The sequence below is a fragment of the Poromitra crassiceps genome (assembly GCF_964638095.1).
Source record: "Poromitra crassiceps genome assembly, chromosome: 1".
NCBI classification, from domain to species: domain Eukaryota; kingdom Metazoa; phylum Chordata; class Actinopteri; order Beryciformes; family Melamphaidae; genus Poromitra; species Poromitra crassiceps.
Window position 1 is genome coordinate 37586767 of NC_139623.1, and position 20735 is coordinate 37607501.

Here is a 20735-nt window from a genome sequence, read left to right on the forward strand (position 1 = left end):
ATCATCACTCTATGGCGGTACACCACAAATAGATTTTGACTGCCACATTAAAAAAAAATCAAATAATTTATCAATGCAGATAAGGCAAACGAACACGCTCAGACACAGGAAAAACAAAAACAAAACATATATATATGAAATTTAGGCAATATATAATTAAATTTGCATATTATAAACTGTTGTAACTACAGATTGTCCAGAATGGCAACTTATTACCACAGAACTATCAACACACAGGAATTGCCATATATTTATGAACTTAAACTTTCTGGACTTAAAGCAAAGTTAGAACTTTTGTGTCATCTCTAGAGTTTAACTGACAATTAGGAATTTGAACAATATAGTAGAGGACAGGGGCGTCATGCAAGCCAGAATTCTGAGGGGGCGACATCGCCAGTTAAAGATTTTTGCAGCGACCTAAGGTCTGAATAGATCTGCAATGATTCAATCAGTCTGCCCAGATAAAGTGTGCTGAATCCAATCATGATTGATTGATTGATTTATCAATCGGTCCATTTAGCTATTTGAAGCCAGATTTAGAGGAATATCTAATTTTAAATGAACATTAGGATTACACTGTTGTGACATCATTATTCCGTTTTAACCATCAATATTTTGCTCCTTTTCTCATTAGGGTAAATACTGTATAGGCCTATTTATTTAGAGATTTTGGTCAATTATTTGTGCTTTTATGGTTATTAGCTTAGTCACTCACTTCTGCACTAGCTTCTACAGTGCTGCCACTTTTTATTTTATTTTTTATTTTATTTATTTTTTTATGGAACAATACATGAGACAATACAAGACAAACATGCTCAGACACAGGAAAAGAAAAAGAAAAAAACATACACACATCATCGACATTCAACATTGCAATGTGGTATGTAATAGATAAGGTGCATGGGATCTCATGCAAGGGGCCCACAAGACACCAGCCAGGCAAGCCATCCGTCACCCCCAACCTCAGTCACCTCCTGTCATTCTTAACCTCATCAAAGTAGGCCAGAAACGGGTCCCATGCAGATAGTTGAGAACCTCACAAGCGAGTCTCTCCATCTGTATAACAGAAATCATGTCCATCAGCCATACCCGAAAAGAGGGCAGAGAGGAGGACTTCCACTCCTTCAGAATTAGTCTCTTGGTGACAGTGGTCCCCAGTGTCAGAGACTGTTGCACAGCCGTAGGGAAGTTCAAAGAGGACTCAGAGCAGCCGAGGATGGCGAGTTCTGCCTCCGGCTGTAGGTTTGTCTTGTAGGCTCTAGAGTACTAATCAAATATTTTAGGCCAGAATCCCGTTAATGAAGGGCAGAACCAGAAGGCATGAGATAGTGTGCCCTCTGACACCTGACACATAGTGGCAAGACAGAAGGGTAGATCTTGTGTAATTTATGCTTCGAGTAGTGAAGACGCGTGAGCGACTTGGTGTCTGCTATTAACTGAGCAGAGTTGTACCACTGACAGACTCCTTTCCCATATAATGTCAGAAAAATCAATACCAAGTTCCCCCTGCCATGCTTCTCTAATCCTCTCAGTAGAGGCCATGTTGCAGTTGTTAAACAGACAGAAATCTTGAGATAAGATTGAGGAGGGCTCAGCAATACATAAAAAAGCATGTTCATTTGGAAGTGCTTCAAAGGTGTGAATCTTGGATCCAACATAATTTCTGATTTGCAGAAATCTGAGTGTTGCGGTTCAAATCATAACTTGTCACTCATAGACATGGTAGAAGGGCTCTCTATTGCAGAGGAAGAGAACAAGCCAATCACCCCCACTCATTAGCTGAGTGAAAGCACCGGAGCAAATCACACCAACTCATCAGCTCAGTCAAATCACCTGTGGGCAGTGTCTCAGCAGAATCACTCTGCACTTCAAGAGAGACACAGCCACACAGAAGAGAAGACTGTTCAGCTCAACTCAACTCATGAAGACGCTACTGGTACTGTATGAATGAAATTAATGAATGAAATTAATAATGATAAGAAATGTTTGATTTGTCATTGAAATTATAAATTGTTTGAAAATGAAATGAATGAAATGATAAGCAGTATTCAATTGGAGTGCTTAAGTTTGTTTGGATTATTTTCTCTGATTGAATAAATTTAACTTGTAAATTTCTGCTTGTTTTGAAGGTTTTCAACCTGATTGAAACTGATTCATCCAGATTCATTCCCCCAACAAGAAAATAAAAGTTGGAAAGAGGAAAAGAGTTGTCCCATTGCATTCTTTATGGTTGACCAGGCCATTTTCAAGTTTGGGCAGGAGCTGAACAAAACAAACCTATGATAACTTGACACTGAGCCAGTTCGTGCCAGGCTTCTACACTGCTGCCACTTTTCTTGAAATAGCTAAATCTTGATTCACCCAAAATGTTATTCACATAAACAGACTATATCCACAATGTAAATTATTTTAAAGAACTGCATCTTGACCTGGAGACATCAAATGGAATTCAGTGTTTTGCTAACTACAGTATAACCTGTGATAGTGGTGGTAAAAACTAACAGCTGCACTGCCATAACAGCATTGGCTAACATTACAATGCTAATAGAAGAAGCAGGCCAGCAAACTATGCATAACTAACAACATTTCATTTTCACATCATCAGTATGGGAGCTGGGGCTCTGTCTGTTTGTCTGTCTGTCATAAATCCCACTGGTGACATCATCAGTGATGTCCTCCCCCACTTTCCCTGTTTCCTCCCCACCTCCTCCCTTTCCCTGCTCTCTCTTCCCCCACATTCCCCTGTCCCTTCCCACCTCCTCCCTTTCCCTGCTCCCCCCCCCACATTCCCCTGTTTTCACTGTCCCTTGTGAGTATTCATGACCATATCGCCCAGCCACAGTATATTCTACCTGTTCTGCTCTCTCTCCTCTTCTCCCCTTCCCCTGCTCTCTCCCCACCTCCACCCTTTCCCTGCTCTCTCCTCCCCCACATTCCCTGTTCCCTCCCCACCTCCCTTTCCCTGCTCTCTCCTTCCCCACATCCCCCCGCTCTCCCTCCCCACCTCCTCCCTTTCCCTGTTCTCTCCTCCCCCACACCCCCGCTCTCCCTCCCCACCTCCTCCCTTTCCCTGCTCTCCCCTCCCCCACATTCCCGTTCCCTCGCCACCTCCTGCCTTTCCCTGTTCTCTCCTCCCCCACATTCCCTCCCCCTTTCTCTCTCTATCATCATATTATTGTTAAATGTAATGGATAACATATAATAATTGTTATTATTACTACTGTAATTGTTACTGTTGTGTCAGCTAGATTTAGCTAGACATATTCTCTGTGAAGTCCTCTGAGACATGCTTGTGAATTAGGGCTATACAAATAAACTTGACTGCGAACAACTTTGAAAACTTTTTTTTTAGATATGTATGCACTTCATTTAGGAGAGAATATCTCAACTGTTATAGACTAATATGACCCCTGCGAACAACTTGGAATGTGTGCCATTAAATTTTACAGGGCTATTTTAGTTGGTGACTTTAACATTCATGTCGACAATCCATCTAACGCTCTGTAATTCATTTAACCTTGTGCAACATGCCTCTTAATTTTCTAAATGTTTGATTTTGAGCTAGCGAGCCCACGCTAGCATCAGTGACATCATCACTGAAATATAGCCTTGTGTGTGAGTAAAGGTCCTTACCATCAAGAGCGATGTGAATATACGGCACGAAATTGCCATGCGAGTTTTGACCCACCTGTCAATCACAGCCACAGATGTGTACACGTCGGAAGCGAATTTCTGAAAAAACGGACCGTGGTTCGAAAAAATAAATACCGCAATAACGCACAGCGAAACTTCTCCGTTGGTATGCACGGTTGCATTGACTGATATAGGTTCGGAAAATATTGACGTGCAAATTAATCGCACGAAAAAAACGTGCTTGGTGTGTAAGGACCTTAATTCACTGACAATGTCATTTATGACATCACTGATGATGTCATCAGTGGGACAGAGAGACAGACAGAGCCCTAGCTCCCATTTATATACTGATGATATTTATATACTGATATGTTCAATGATATATTGAGCAGAATTTCTATGCCGTTTTATCGGGCTGAAACTTTCAGGGGGTGTAAAGAGCACCCGTGCGGGTGACCTGATAGAGCCGGATTTTTTAATTAGATGATTGCCCTGATTACCTGATGATGTGATGTCATCAGTGATGTCAATGATGTCATCAGTGATGTAATTCTTCCTGGCTGAGGCTAATAAGTTCAGTGATGTCATCAGTGATGTCATCTTTCTTGGGTGAGGCATTGCAGGCCATATGCGAGGCGTATGCGACGCTCAGTGGGCGAGGCCGCGAGGCTAGTAATCGAGCGTGCAAGATTGCTAGTATATAATAATATGGTTAATGATATATTATATTATAGAATAATAATTACGGTTTCATGTATTTTGACTATGGTATTGTAATAAACGATGGTGCAGCATGACTGATATCACTCCAAAATACCACATTAAGACACCAAGACCTTTAGGAACACCATAGAAAAATTCATGCTGGTTGGGACCAATGGATGCCATAGGTCTTCTAGTTTCATTATGATATAAGTATCTTTACTATAGCTTGAAAAATTAGCCCGCTAGAGCTTTTGAACGAGAGTAATGTCAGCTGCGGACAAGGAGTAGAAAATCAGTGACATTTTCGGGGACAGCTCCAGCCGGGGACAGGACAGGTCACCAAAGATGGAGACTGCTCCCGAAAATCGGGGACATCTGCTCACCTTAATTCTAGCAAATCACAACAGTGATCTTCTCATATTTCCACACCAACTTTATTGCAGCAACATCCACAACAAAACCACATGAAACACTTGCTGCTTTCTCCAACATTAATGGAACGGAGCGTGTGCAGACAGTTTAGATTTACAGCAGCAACGCCGGAAAACAGCCTGTTAGCACTCCTTATTACAAACAATGGGAACTACTAGCCGCAAGCTAGAGAGAGAGGAACCTCTTCTCTTCCATCAGTGAAAGTTTGAAACCCATGAAGGAAGAGAGGACAGACTGAAGAGCTGTGAAGCAGATAAAGTTAAAAAAAGAACTAGAAAAGACAGAACGGTTCTTCCGCTGTTTTTCATGCTTATTTGTCTCGTTCTGCATCAAATGCTCAATCCATTTTAAGCAAAATGGCCACCACTCCCTTCTAGCTCTGGTTTATGGGGCATTGCTTTTATATTGGGAACTAGGAATATCCCAGTTGAGTGACGTCACACCCGAGTTGACTGCGTTTCATTAAAACAGTTGGGAAAACAGCCAGTTAGCTATAGCCAGGCTAGCCATTGTTAACAATTGATAACGCATTTTGCTGTATTCTGTGCATACAAACACTGTAGCAACATGTCCAGATAGAAGTTAGACAGTACTGTGTGTATGACTGAATTAACACAAATAAGACAGAAGGGCTAATAAACAGTATTCACTACAACTTTCATTACTGTTGAAGCGCGGAGCAGCCATCTTGGATTTTGAGGTCGGGCTGGTGAGGCTCCCCCAAGATCGGTGTAGGGAATCCGAGATCAGGTGACGTCACAGGGGAAGTTCCTGACCTTTGAACTGTGAGATTCCTAGTACCCAGTACAAATGGAACGGGGCATAAGAACTGAGGCTGGGCTGGTGGAGGAAGACAAACATCAGTCAGCTACTCTCAGACGTTTCTGTGAGGCAGCCGATGAGGCGCTATGCAGAGCAGCTTCCACCCGTTCATACAAATACACGTCTGCAAACAAGACGCCATTGCAAAGTTATCAGTTTCTCTGGTTTTACTATTTAGAGTAAAATTCACATTCTTGTTTTATTCTTTCTCCCATCCATCAAAGATTAATTTCTGAACTCTTCCTAAGTTAAAACATTAGTATTATGTGGTTTAAAATGAACATTTTCTTTGCATCTTTCGTTATTTTGACCAGTTGTCTTTTTCTGCAAATAAATGCTCTAAATTACAAGATTTTTATTTGGAATTTGGGAGAAATGTTGCCAGTAGTTTATGAGGACGCAAAGTGAAAAAAGAGAGAAAAAGGTGACAAGATACCAGGGCACTGAGGGCCGACACAAAACCACTCAGAAATCATTCACTCAAGGGATCAAAAAGGTGACTATTTTGGATCCCTGAAATGTTAACTTTACTCAAACACATATCTATAAATAATAAAACCAGAGAAACTGATCATTTTGCAGTGTGCTCTCCACCCCCCCCCACCACCCACAGCTGTATGATTAAATAAGTTTGATTGGAGAAACAACATGCAGGAGTCTCATTAGAAACCGCTCAGAGGAATGATGGCGTTCATACAACAATAACAACAACACCACACTTCATTACAGACACTCCTAATAATAATAAATAATGATTTCTCTTCAGCCCAGACTGGAGCAGCTGCTGACTGAATATCGACCTCGGCTGCTGATTGGTCAGTTATAAAGGAAGTTGTGTGACATCAGAACAGAATGTCTATTGACAGAAAATTACGTAACATCTCCTCCAGACGCTTCGGGTCATTGACGTCCAGGTCTTCTGGGGATGGGTTAGGGGTTAGGGCGCAGGTCGAAGTTAGGTTGGGGGGTCGGGCTGGGGGCCTGGCTTCAAGGGTTATGCTGGGGTTGTGTTAGGGTTAGACTGGGGGTCGGGGGTCGAGGGTCAGGGGTGGGGTCTGGGTTGGGGTCTGAGGTTAGGCTGGGATCTGGGGTGGGGTTGGGGTCTGGTTGGGGTCAGGGGTTAGGCTGGGGTGGGGTTAGGTTAGGTTGGGGCATTCCTCCAGGCTCTATGTGACCATGTACTCCTGGCGCTTGTTGAGGCGGACCTGGCAGAGCGACACAGCGCCCACTGCCACGTAGACCGCCGCCGCGATGAAGCAGTTGATGCCCACCTGGTTATAAAGACTGTAGATGTTCCCAGGAGGATTCTTACTGTGGAGACAGGAGAGAGGAGAGACAAGTTAGCTGTCTGTCTGTCTGACAGAGAGGACAGACTGATCAGCTGCAGTGTTAAAGTCCCTGGAAACCAGAAATATTTTATTATTATTTAGCATTTTGAGTTCATCACATCACAGGACCCTATGTTAATAAGCCACCAGCCAAATTTGAACGATGATGAACGTCGCAAAGTATATAAATTTAGGTTTGACAGTCATGGCAAAACTCATGAGAATCAATTAGTTTTTAGAGTGTATTTTCTCCCGCGGACTGTGTGGGCGTGTCCCGTCTGCAGCAGGTCTCCGAGAGAGAGAGAGCGCGAGACAGAGGGGGGGAGGGAAACGGAGAAAGAGATCGAGTGCGTGTGTCGAACACACACACACACATGTGTGTGTGTGTGTGTTCGTTGCTCGGAGAGGGAGAGAGAGAGACTGCACAGCGCTACTGTGTCTGTCTGTGTGTGTGTGTGTGAGTAACCTCGCATCACCAGGCTGTGTCGAGCGCTATGCTGCCTTCTCTCACTAGTCCCGAGAGAGAGAGAGAGAGAGAAAAAATAAATTGCGTGTTCACAGACATCTTCAGCCAGTCCCTCTCCCTCCGGCAAGTTCCCTCCTGCTTCAAAGCAGCGACAATCATCCCCATTCCCAAACAGCAGAAAGTGACCAGCCTCAACGACTGGCGCCCAATAGCCCTCATGCCCATAGCCAGCAAGTGCTTCGAAAAGCTGGTTATATCACAGATCCGCCCCACACTCCCCCCGGACCACGACCCGCTACAATTTGCATACCGCCCCAACAGGAGCACAGCGGATGCAGTAGCACACGTGCTCCACACCGCCCTCTCCCCCCTAGAGGGGAAGGACACCTATGTGAGAATGCTGTTCGTGGACTACAGCTCAGCATTCAACACCATAGTACCCTCCAGGCTGGTAAGCAAGCCCAAGGATCTGGGACTAAACACAGCAATGTGTGACTGGATCCTGGACTTCCTGACAGACCGCCGCCAGGTGGTGAGAGTGGGCAACTTCACCTCCTCCCCACTGACCATCAGCATAGGAGCGCCCCAGGGGTGCGTCTCCAGCCCCTTCTGGTACGACCTCTACACCCACGACTGCGTGGCGACTCAATCTTCGAACACCATCGTGAAGTTTGCTCTTTTGTGCTTTTCTAAGTGAGGCGTTAAAGAAAGAGTCCAATGGCTACAGGCACGAATGATTTCCTGTGCCTCTCTGTGTTGCATCTGGGTGGGATCAGCCTCTCACTGAACGTGCTCCTGTGTTTGACCAGCACGCCGTGGAGTGGGTGAGAGTCATTGCCAGTGTTTCCCATACATAAAGGAATTTGTGGCGGGCCGCCACAATAATATTTTGACCGCCACAATAAGATTTTTTTTTTTTTTTTTTTTTTTTTACAGTGCACCTGAACGCAACATGCAAGATATCCGCTGAATAAGTGTCCAATAAATGTTCATGTCATTCTGGCCAATACTTCTGTTATAGCATTTCAGTCTGGAATATGGAATATCTTTCAATAATCTATGATTTAGCTGCTAAATTGTCAAATACCGCCATCTGCTCGCTACCCAGGCACTTATGTATGTACTTAACCTAACTAACTTAACCTAACTAACTATCCGGTGTGCACAACACTGTCAGCCTAAACTCCGGCTGACACCCCAAAAACCTACAATCCGCTACAGAAAAATGTATATTGTTTGTTTATTAACTGGCCCCTCGCCTTCTATCATTTCACGAAAGTGGCAAAGCAAGTTGAGTATCCCTGACCTATAGGGGGAAATTTAGTTTGTCATTGTAAACCCACAGCACAGTAATGATGACATGTTCTTCATAGATCTAGCCTTTTAATTTTGCTCTTAAGCTTTCTCAAAGTACACCAAATTCATGCATTTTACTTTAAAATGTTAAAAAAAATCTCGCGGGGGGGCATGCCCCCACACCCCCCTAGGGGGTCTGCGGTTCCCCACCACAAATACTCCAAATCCTGTGGGAAACACTGCATTGCTCATGATGGAGCATAGCCTGGACAGCGTTCTCTTCTCCGACACCGCTGTCAGAGAGCCCAGCTCCAGCCCCACAATGTCCCTGGCCTTACGGATCAGTTTGTTGAGTCTGTTGGCGTCCGCTGCCTTCAGCCTGCTGCCCCAGCACACTATAGCATACAGGAAGGCACTGGCCACCACCGACTCATAGAACATCCTCAGCATGGTCCGGCAGACGTTGAAGGACCTCAGCCGTCTCAGGAAGTAGAGACGGCTTTGCCCCTTCTTGTAGAGTGCATCAGAGTTCTTAGCCCAGTCCAGTTTATTGTCAATGTACACTCCAAGGTACTTGTAATCCTCCGCTATGTCAACACTGACCCTGTGGATTGAAACAGGGGTCACCGGAGCCTTGACCCTCCTCAGGTCCACCACCAGCTCCTTTGTCTTTGACACGTTGAGCTGCAGGTGGTTTTGCTCACACCATGTGACAAAGTTAGCCACCACATCCCGATACTCTTCTTCATCGCCATCTTTGATACATCCAACTATCGCAGAGTCGTCAGAGAACTTCTGAAGGTGGCAAGACTCTGTGTGGTAGGTGAAGTCCGTGGTGTAGATGGTGAAGAAGAAAGGAGAGAAGACCGTCCCCTGTGGTGCTCCCGTATTGCTGACCACTCTGTCTGACACACAGTTCTGCAAGCGCACATACTGTGGTCTGCCAGACAGGTAGTCCACCCGCATCGCTGTCAGCTTCTCACCCAGTAGAGCCGGCCTGATGGTGTTGAAAGCACTAGAGAAGTCGAAGAACATGACTCTCACAGTGCTAGCCGGGTTGTCAAGGTGGGCGTAGGCGCGGTTGGTCAGGTAGATGACAGTGTCCTCCACACCCAGTCGGGGCTGGTAGGCGAACTGGAGGTGGTCGTGACTCACAACAAACAAAATGAGAGAGGCGCAATCAAGGGTAGTTGAATGTAACATGATGACACCCCAGACAGGGTGAGGGGCAGAGCAGCAGCGTTTGCGGGGTTTACTCGCTCAATACAAATAGCCCTTCACTCTTTGCACTGCGTGTTTCTCCAATACGGGACAAAGCGCGTCCCGTATCAGGTCAATACGGAACACGTCTTTTTGTTTACAAATACGGGACGATTCCGTATTTTAAGGGACGGTTGGCAACCCTACTGTATTGTCTGCTAGAAGAGCTAACCAGCTGGTTACTGAGCTAGCAGCTGCTAAGCTAACATCAGGTGACGTTATCATGATCGACGAGTGCTGAGGGGCGGGTTGTGCTGCAGGGCAGGTTGCGGTGTGTGGCGGGTTGCGGTGTGTGGCGGCCGGCGGGTTGGGGTGCGGGGCGGGTTACGGTGCAGGGCAGGTTGCGGTGTGTGGCGGGTTACGGTGCAGGGCGGGTTGGGGTGTGTGGCGGCCGGCGGGTTGGGGTGCGGGGCGGGTTGGGGTGCGGGGCGGGTTACGGTGCGGGGCGGGTTGCGGTGTGTGGCGGCCGGCGGGTTGGGGTGCGGGGCGGGTTACGGTGCAGGGCGGGTTGCGGTGTGTGGCGGCCGGCGGGTTGCGGCAGGTTGTGGTGCAGGGCGGCTTGCGGTGTGTCACGGCCGGCAGGTTGTGGTGCGGGTTGTGGTGTGTGGCGGGTTGTGGTGCGGGGCGGGGCGTGTGTCACGGCCGGCGGGTTGCAGTGTGTGGCGGCCGGCGGGTTGCGGCAGGTTGTGGTGCGGGTTGCGATGTGTGACGGGTTGTCGTACGGGGCGAGTTGCGATGTGTGGCGGGTTGCGGTGCACTGGAGAGACTTACTCATTGCGGATGTCCTCCTCGGTGAACGGGACGTCCTCGATCAGCACGGCCGACTTGGCGCTGAAGAAGATTCCCAGCATGGCCTGCAGGGGGAGGGGGGGTCAACAGGTTAAAGAGACACCAAGGGCCCATACCACGAATGGAGGATAAACAGATCCAGGATCTGTCCCTTGATCTGGTTTGGCTTAACCAGATCAACCAGATCAAGCTAAACCGTACCACTTGTGCACAAAAAATGCTCGTGAACAGGAGCTTGTGCCCATGAAACAGGCATGGTTTGTAACAACTAGCCAATCACAATGGAATATGGACAGCTCTGGATTTTACAGGGTCAGACATGCCTATTTCCTCATTCATTCAAAGCGCACATCAAAGTCTATTAATTAGCAGAGCTGCTGTATGTCAGAATCAAAGTCTGCGTTGCATATGAGTCTGTTACTGAAGGACTGTCTAATGCAGCGTTCCCCAAATAGCGGCCGCATGCGCATATTGTCTCCAAAAAAGCACTTTGTGAATGTAACATCTCATGTTTGGAAGTGGCTCTGCTGCTGTATTACCGCCCTCCACTGTGTATTTTACAAGTGGAGCACTGTGGGAATCACCGGCGAAACATTTTAATATATTTGGAAAATGTGCCTCTTATTAGGGTATGTGTATGCCGAATTAGAGACATGCTTACAAGTATTCATAAAATGTTTCCATAAAAAGTCTCAACTGTTTAAACCGTAAGTCACCGACTTCAAAAGCCTCGACGCAAGACTCTTTCTGAGTCTTCAAAGAGCTCCCCGATAGGGAGTTGCAGGCTCCGCTAAACTGGACGTACATGTATGCTACATACACATTAGCAATCACAACACAAAAGTAGCTACCTCCCACACAATGTTGTTATCTGAAGTTTAGCATAATCAGTATTCCCAAATATTGCGTCGTTTCCAATATCTTGTGCAATCTATGGCCGGCGAAGTTGACATCGTCATGTCATGCTGCCTTTGGGTCATTTATGAATGAAATTATTTCTGTTTTTAGGCCGGTGCTTGCACTGGCCTATAGGACCATGTGTGTCCCAATCGCTGCACACACGGCTTCACACACGGCTTCATACACGACTCCTGGCACCCTTTCATCAAGATGGGCTTTTACTTTGAAATTTGTTTTATTTGACGAATGTCCGGTTTCGGACTTCCTGTCTGCCCTGATCTGATCGTTCAGCTTGACAGAGTCGCTCACGGCCGCAGAGGGTCCATGTTAACGTTACACGCGACGCAACAAATAAACAAACACACATTTCCCAGTGTCTCTGGACATCAACAGTAGCGGGAGACGTCTCCCCTTCCAGCAAATATACATGAATGTTATGCGTAAGGAACATGGACATCTTACCGCGAGGCAGCTAGAGAGCTAAGATAAGTAGCTAACAGCTGAGCTAAGTAGGCTATAACTAGCGTGTTAGCCGATCAGAAAAGCATGTAAACAGCGGTGAGATCTCCTTTATTAAAGTATGCAACCATTTCCAATGAACAAATGGCATGTAGCCTTCAACTTTAAAACAAAACAATGTGCTTCTGCTTACTTCTTACATTCAACTCTGTATGGCAGTGAGTGCAGAGAGTGCAACACCAGTGGCATGTAGCCCTCAAGTATTTAAAACAAAAACAATTGTGCTTCTGCTGCTTACTTAGCCTACATTCAACTTTTTATGGCAGACCTGTTCAAAGAATTCAAGGTGGGTTCATTCTTTCAAATGGTGTAAAATAACACGTTTAACAACATATCAAACGGACCTTATCCTGTCACATTAGCTGGCAATGCATTGTGTAACCAAAAAACGTTTGGCTAACGTTAACGTTAACGTGTTTTGTAATGGAATCTTTATGGGACTCGGCTAATACCTGGCACAGCGTTAGCTAGCATAGTGTAGCACATGTGCAATGCAAATGGAATCATTATGGAACTATGGCTAAGTTCGACTATTGTGTCCCATAATGATTCCATTACAAATATTGCATTGCACACGTGACATGTTATTTTACTAATGTAACGTCCAAGCGGATACGAACCTAGGACCCCTGGCTCAGACCCATGCACTGCGCAACACCTTAACCACTCGAGCTAAAGGGCCAGCCCGATAGCCCGAGTGGGAGTGAAGCCGTGCATTTCTGACCCTTACACTAAAAATAATACATTTTACCATAATTTCAAGTAGAATGATACCACCCAAGCAAGAATATTTCAAGTGTTTCAAGTGCTTTATTGAAATATTTGGACCATATAATGATAATACAATTATCTCAACCTTAAAAGGTTACATATAGGTGCCAAAAAGCCATAAATTCACATCAAAGAACAAAGAAAAACTACAATTATAATTCAAGTTTAAGCAGTAAGTGTGCAGCTGCAGCATTGCACCGGCCGTATGCCAGGTTTCGACCTGGCCTTGTTTTTAATCAATTTTCTTTGTACCGCTATTTTACATTGAAGTAAATGGCGAGTGGCATTAGTGTACAGGACTCCATCGTATTTACCCACAATGCCTTGCGTTGCTCACCCAGACGTGAGTTGCCCCAGGCCAGCTCTATATTGAATTATCATCCAGTCGGCCCGGCACTTTATAAATGTAGCCTACATATTGATCAGTATTCTTTCAGAGACACATACGGATATTTGGCTGCATTTAGGGGCGGGGCGTCAATCCGTGGTTGCGGAAGCCCAGGCTTTCAACATTGAGAATGCTAGAAAATGCGTGAATTGCCATCTTTTTTGGTCGTAGTACAAAACTTTGTTAAAGTGGTGTAGTGTAGGGGCCTGCAACAACCACAATCTTATGAAAAATAGTCTAAATGCAAGTTGTGGTGACATTCTTACACATTTTTATTTTTATATCAGCTTTAAAAGGTGGATTTACACTGATTTTAGAATGAGGATATAGGGGAAAAACTCACCCTAGAGTTTCACTGCTACATAAGTTGAAAAAGTTAGGAGGACATATTAGGTTAAAAATAATTTTATGGGCACAATGACATAGTACAGAACGATATAGCACATATGCAATACAATTTGATTAATCTCTGGTACATTACAATTCAGTTTAATTCAATTAAAGTACAGTATTCTCATGATGCACCATGAATTTCTTGCCAGAATGGCTCAATGCTGCTCATTGGCTATTGCTGCCATTAAATTATCATTAACCATTTATTTAGTCATCTGTTGTTTGCCTAACATGATTATGTAATGATGCTGATGTGGTGGAAAATGTCCTTGAATTATAGAGTGCACATTATGTCACTAAAGTGAAAATCACTGAGCAGATCCTGGGTGTTGGGTATCCACGCAGCTAACGTTGCTCTACTGCTGTTTAAGTTGAAACCATATAGCCTAACCCAAACCTGCTCTTAGATGGTTTAACATTAGCTAACAGACAGCATATGCAGATTGTCACATTTGAGCAATCTTGAATTCCATGTTGGGTAACGTAACAGAATCTGCTTGATATGGAACCTAGTAGCCTACACCACTTCACTAGCTAGGAAACTGATACTGTTCAAATGGAAAGATGTTATGCAGTTATTAAAACTAGAAAAAGTCAGATATACCATGAGAGGATCAGTATCCAAATTCTACTCAACATGGAGGTAATTTCTTGATTTTGTAGAGGCTTTAGATGCCCATCTTTTTCTTTTTTTCTGTTTTCTTTTTTCTCTCTCTCTTTTTAACTTTATTTTTGCCCCCCCCCCCCCCCTCTTCTCTTTCCTTCTCTCCCTCCCCATCGTTGTGTGTGTGTGTGTGTGTGTGTGTGTGTGAGAGAGAGAGTAATTCAATGCAAACACTTTTGAGATGTTTCTTGCCAAGTGGGGTGGGAATATGATGAGTTTTTTTTTAATGGGTTTGTGGGGTGAGAGAGAGGTGAATGGGAGGGGTACCGGAGTTATGAGCCCAATGTTCAGTTCATGTTGTCTTGTAATCCCTTGCTTTTATTTTCAAAAATAGAAAATAAACCTTGTATAAAAAAAAAAAGAATCTGCTTGATAGCCTTAGTTAGCGGGGTGCTAGCCAACGTAGTGTTGCTAACATTACACGCTAAACGTTAGGATGTCATTGTCATGCCATCCAGCTAATGTTAGCCAGAACTATTGTCTGCTGCAGCTATAGCCTTGTCTCCTGCATACAAAACCCATTTTAATTCCATCTATTTTGGAGTCTGGTCCGTATGGTCATGCCAGCAAGCTAAACCAGCTAACGAAGCAGAGACGCAGACTACTGACCAGCTGCTCTCCTGTGTTAGTTAGCGATAATAACAATACGACTTTCAGTCGGATTCAAAACAGCGAATTTTGCCGAAAGGTGACAAGTTTGCACCCCTGCAAATGTGACATGCATCATGTGATTTTATGAGAAAATATTGATTTAGGCTGTTTTGGGGTTTTGCCAGATTTTAGTAGCCTTGGCTTTCATTCAGTGTAAAGATTATTGTGAAATGAAATGCTAAATTTAAGCAATATCACATGAGAGGGAGTGCTGTTGTTGTTGGCTAATATCGTCACTAGGGGTGGGACAAAATATCGATACTCACGGTATCGCGATATTTCCACTGGCACCAAGTATCGATATGTTTATTTAAATTTTTTTTTTTTTTTTAATAAACAGGCTAAAATATTATGCTGTGTGTGGTAGTTCAAACATAGTTTCAAGTTGACGTTTATTTATGTTTGTAGTTGAAACAAAAACATAAATACTGTAGGCTACATGAATGGAAATGTTTGATCATTAATATCTACTTTTAGAAATTATTTAGGTTATATAGGTTTTCTTGTTTTAATAATAATAATAAAAAGACTTAATGTGTAACTTTTCCTCCGTGGTATCGAAAATGGTATGAGTGAGTGAGTGAACTCTGAGAGAGTTCATGTCAATTCTGCTAATAAATACATAATACCTGCTTCTTGCCTTTTAGGGGTATTTTTTTCTCTTCAGTTACACAGGTATCGTGATGTATCGTCTTCCAATATATCGATTATCGCAGTATCGCGATAATATCGTTATCGAGGGCCAAGTATCGTGACGATATCGTATCGTGAGCTACTCAGCGATTCCCACCCCTAATCGTCACGGCTGTGATTCGGTCGTAGATAATCACAGCAGTGACGTTATTAGACAACAACAGCACGACCTTGAGTGTGATATTGCTTTTATACAACAGTTTTACAGCATAAAAAAGCTATTCATCAAGTAATAATTGCATTTTTGTCAAGTCATTTGCGACAACTGATGATTTCTGTCTATTATTCACCTCCGCCAACAGAAACAGTTCGCCCAGGATTACACTAGTGTTAGTTACCAAGCAAGCAGAAACAGTAAATTTAATAACATTAGCATCTAATGTCTGCCGCAAAGCTATTAGAAGCAGCAGAAGAAGAAGAAGAAGAAGCTCGCCCGATAGCTCGCTAACAGATTAGCACTAGTATTTTAGCAAACTTTCAGAAACAGCGTTATCTTTATGATGTTTTAATAATGTTATGTTACTAGACACACGTAACTCTATAGAGCCCCGTTGTAAGGTCAGTTTATCAAAATAACGCATATTTTGAAAATGGTTTTACTTTGTGGAGTAAATCAGCAGCTAACAGGCTGGAAAAGGCGCACACCATGGATGTATAGTCAATAATTTAGAGCAGCTGTGAAGCGGAGTGATATACAAACAGTGCCAGTGCTGTTATCGTGAAATATCAGCACTGCTAGGATCCCCCTTGTCCAATCAAATTGCTCGGCCGGTGAGTCCTGCAGTCCACAAAGCTTCAGTTTTTGCTTAGATTGACCTGTCCGCCGGCCGGGTGAGTGCGCGAGCTCCATTTGAGAGAAAATGGAGCAGCTACGAGCAAGATTTTCGATTGTTATTAAACAGTCTAAATGTAATATTGATGCATCACATCTTACCTATTTATAGTATTCCGATGATGTCACAAGCCTTTTTCCTACCAATATGGCGCTACAATACACACAGCTCATTGGCTGTAAGTGTCACTTGATTGTAATCACCTGTTAATTGATCACAATCACCGGTTGTTTTCCTACCAAAATGGCTGTGTGGTGATGTAACAGAATACTATAATAATAGTAGCTGAGACCAAAGCCGTGTGAATCGGAGATTGCTCTCTTGATGATTATAGAGTCTGTGTCTGTCTTCCGGCGGGCCGAATAGACCAGGAAGTGAAATGAAACGGTTTACGGCAGCTGCCTGCCTTCAACCGTTTCGCTCTGCCTAGCAACAGACCATAAACAAGGAGAACGCCATGCTCGCTACATCCAGGGGCTTGCTACTCTCACGAACATCTCTCGTTATATTCTAACAGTTTCTTTGGAAGTAATTTTGTTATTTTGTGGTTACGGATCACGGATTTTTCGGATCAGCAAAAAAAAAAAAAAAAAAGGCTATATCAGATTTTTTCTCTCAAAATTAGATTTTCGATTTGAATTTTTAATACTATTATACTTCTCTAACCATTTGTTGCCCTGCACAGCTCAAAAAATATTTTTTTCTCATGACACAATTTATGCTTTTACTCTGAAGGCAAAACAACCCAACTTCCTGTTTTAGGTGGCACTGCGCCTAACTTCCTGCCTGTTGCTTGCTAACGTAGTCACATGACACGGGTACAGACCAGACCGGGTGAGTCTGGAAACATAACGTTGATGCTACGTTAAGCTACTCGGTGGCCCCACGTGTTGTTTTGTTGTTATGCGTCCAACGCAACATTTCACCGTCCGGTGATAATGTGTTCGTGAAACGTGTGCGCGTGTGTGTGTGTGTGTGTGTGTGCGTGTTGTGGCTCGTGCTATCTTGTGCAGCGCGCAACATGCTGCTCGCATTCCTGTGCTTTTTCAGAGGTGTTGAAATAAGTTTGCTGTCTTTAGTAGCCACTAGCCACAGCCTTCAGAGAGACTTTACAGCGAAGGGATGAGGAAGCTCACTTGTGCTTGCCATGATGATGCCTGTCTGTGTCTGGCTGCGCTGCAGGCGTTCTCATACACGAACGTTAAACGTTAAATGAAACGAAAGGGGGGGGGGACCGGGGGTCCGCGGACCAAGACGTTCCGAACCGTGTGCCGAACCGTGGGGGCTGATCCGTACGGGTCACGGATTATCCGTGATCCGTCCCAGCCCTAATTATAGCATCGGGACTCGGGAGATAATTTACAGGACACGGTGTCCTGCAGATTTTAATTTACAGGTTTTTGATTAATTTTAAAGGCCAATGTCCTGCAATTACGGGACAACGGAAACCCTGACGTATGTGTGTCTGTAAGAATAAGATTGCGGCTTTCACCTATCTCTGTCCGTCCGATCGACTTCGAACTGGGGAACGGGCACTGCACTATCTTATCTAGGACTGTTTTTATTTAAGCTTTATTTTACCAGGTAGTCACTTGAGATCAAAGATCTCTTTTATGAGCAAGAACTGGCCAAAATGGCAGCATCTAAAAAACAACAACAACAACAACAGCAGCAACAACAACAACACCACAACAGATAAGAAAAGCACAAACACATACAGGAACATTAAAGGCAACGTGGTACAAGATAGATTAAAAAAGAGACAAGATTAAAAGTAGGGGTGCTCCGATCCGGCTAAGCCACGATCCGATCCGATTCCGATTCCTGGGGTCACGATCCGATTCCAGAATCGATTCTCGATTCCAGAATCGAGAATCGATTCTCAATTATGTAGTTTTATATTGCAATAACACACAAAGGTAAATATAAGACAAAAAATGACAAATGTATTAATGCTGAACTTCAAATTCAACTTCTGTATTACAGTCAGGGCCTAAATTTATTTTGCAAACTAGGGGGGAATTCCCCCCTTATGTTCTTCAGATAAGATGGATTTATAGGCTGGGGGGGATCTGTAGACTTTTGGGGGGAATACATTAACCAGAGTTCTTAAGTGCAAGAGGTGGTGGCACCGTGGCAGTACAGTACACAAATGACATGAACATTTGGACACTTATTCAGCCGGTATCTTGCATGTTGCGTTCAGGTGCACTGTAAAAAATTTTTTTTTTTTTTTTTTTTTTTACAATTTTAAGAATCGATTCTTGGGAGTTTGGAATTGATCCAGGAATCGTGGCATTAAGAATCGCGATCCTTTCAGAATCGATTTTTTGGAGCACCCCTAATTAAAAGAGATAGGGAGGGATAGGAGAGTGGGGTAAAAAGGTAAAGTAAGAAAGATGGGGGAGGTGAGGTTGCTGAGGAGAGGTCAGATAGGTTATGGTAGCTACAATAAAACATTTACATTGACCCATCTCGATCTTTAAAATGTCTGTGATTTTAGCTTTAAACTCTGATATGGTGATTAAAACCTGCATTTTCAGAGTTTTTTGAAATCCGTTCCAGTAGGTAGACGGAGCAGAGAATGAAAAGGCCCTTTTCCGGAACTCAGTGCGAGTTCTGGGTACTACTGAGGCATAAATGGTCCTGTACTGTGCTGGTACTGTCTGTCTGTCCTTCGCGGATCTCGAGAACCGTTTGGTGGATCGACTTCAAACTTGGGGAGTGCGCTTACGGGGGAGCCACACTTGCGCGACGTTTGATGCAGGCTGTCGCTGCTGCCCATTCACTTTGTATTGAACATGCTGCTCATCGCCTTGCAAAGCATGCTGGGATATCTGGCTACGCGATCCAATACAAAGTGAATGGGCAGCAGCGACAGCCTGCGTCAAACGTTGCGCAAGTGTGGCTCCACCGTTAAGCGCAAATTATGCTCACGTGAAATCGCTGGTGCTGACTGCACCGAGGGGGTCGCCGCAGCTGGGCGTCCTATCGGCGCAGCTCGGCGGAGGGGGCGTGCAGCTCCTCGAAAATGTGACTCTGCGGTGCTGCATCTATGTGCCGACAGGCCGCAGTGCCGACAGGCCACAATGCCGATAGCCCACAAGCAGAACCAGCTGAGCGAGGCGGCGTGCAGCGTGTCGGTGTCGACCGGCTGGAGCTAAGCTCTCCCAGTCCCCACGCCTAAACATAACCTCCCCCAGCGCCTAAACCTAACCTCCCCCAGACCCTAACCCTGACCCTAACCTCTCCCACCCCCACGCCTAAACCTAAGGTCGGCATAGCGGGTGGACCCCGACTCTGCAGCGTCAACGTGACGTGACCAGCACGAGAGCTGTGATTGGCCGTTGCCTTGGGCCGGGCACATATCCGCTGAAGTACTTGTTGTGAGGAATTTAACAGTGCTTGTCCCTCATATAGCAAAGCTTTCTGCAGGCTCACCGGAATGAGTTTTGAAATGGAGGAACAATAAAATGTCCCCCCACCGACATGATTGCAAGTTCTTGGTAAACGACACGATAACGTCATATGTAACGTAAGTGTACCCAGTGTACCACAAGCCACCTAGTGTTTTGGACGTGTACCGCAGAACCCTGTCAGTGCCTTTAGGGGGACCTGATGGAGTAGTGTTGGGGGGGCGAATGGGGGCAACGGGCACTGCACTAGTAACAGATATCAAAACGAAGCCCGATTCAGGCTATTTACTGGAGGCAGGAAGTTCCACTGAAGGACTCATCCTCGCACTGTGTAGCGCTGGCTTCTCTCTCAGAGACGCGTTTGTTAATTGCAGAAAGCCGATGCAAAATATCACTTTATCAGGGAAACACGACAACGCTTTGAAAGCGTCGACGTCCCCACGGTTAAATCCACCAGCCTCCTCCAGGCATTAGCCGGATCCCTAACCTGTTCGTGTGTCTTACCAGCATAATGACGCCCCAGATGCTGATCACTATCCCGCACGCCGCCATCTTCGGCCCGCAAAACAGAAGCGACGGCATGTCTGTCTGATCTCTGTCAGATCCTCTGTCAACAATGTTTCCGTTTCAATCCACTGATCTGACAAATGCGTCTTCACCCAAGGACGACGCTCCGATCAGCTGCTTGATCACTCGGTAATCCTCGGTACAACTCGGCAGTCGGCAAAGATCGTCGCCTGCGGGGCTGCAACAACACGTCACGTGGTATTCACTGA

General features: G+C 44.9%; 1 protein-coding gene across 2 annotated transcripts; it reads right to left on the minus strand.

The window, feature by feature from the left end:
- Positions 1-4767: 4767 nt before the first annotated feature.
- On the minus strand, positions 4768-20639 carry rnasekb (ribonuclease, RNase K b). 2 transcript variants are annotated; one of them, XM_083645324.1, is made up of 4 exons: positions 20464-20639; positions 10714-10796; positions 6864-6903; positions 4768-5610 (listed from the first exon to the last, which is right to left on the minus strand). In XM_083645324.1, exons 1-4 carry the CDS (start codon positions 20539-20541, stop codon positions 5527-5529), a joined length of 285 nt encoding a protein of 94 aa, XP_083501450.1. In that variant the 5' UTR covers positions 20542-20639; the 3' UTR covers positions 4768-5526. The 2 variants fall into 2 exon arrangements, with proteins under 2 accessions (XP_083501450.1, XP_083501449.1); XM_083645323.1 differs by having other exon boundaries at positions 4768-6903.
- Positions 20640-20735: the final 96 nt, after the last annotated feature.

Excerpts from the sequence above, each read along its gene's own strand:
- rnasekb (XM_083645323.1), bottom strand. The coding sequence starts at position 20,541 with ATGCCGTCGCTTCTGTTTTGCGGGCCGAAGATGGCGGCGTGCGGGATA. Across the intron at positions 10,797-20,463 it reads TCTGGGGCGTCATTATGCTG|GCCATGCTGGGAATCTTCTT; the intron begins GTAAGACACACG and ends CTCCCCCTGCAG. Across the intron at positions 6,904-10,713 it reads GAGGAGGACATCCGCAATGA|TAAGAATCCTCCTGGGAACA; the intron begins GTAAGTCTCTCC and ends CTGTCTCCACAG.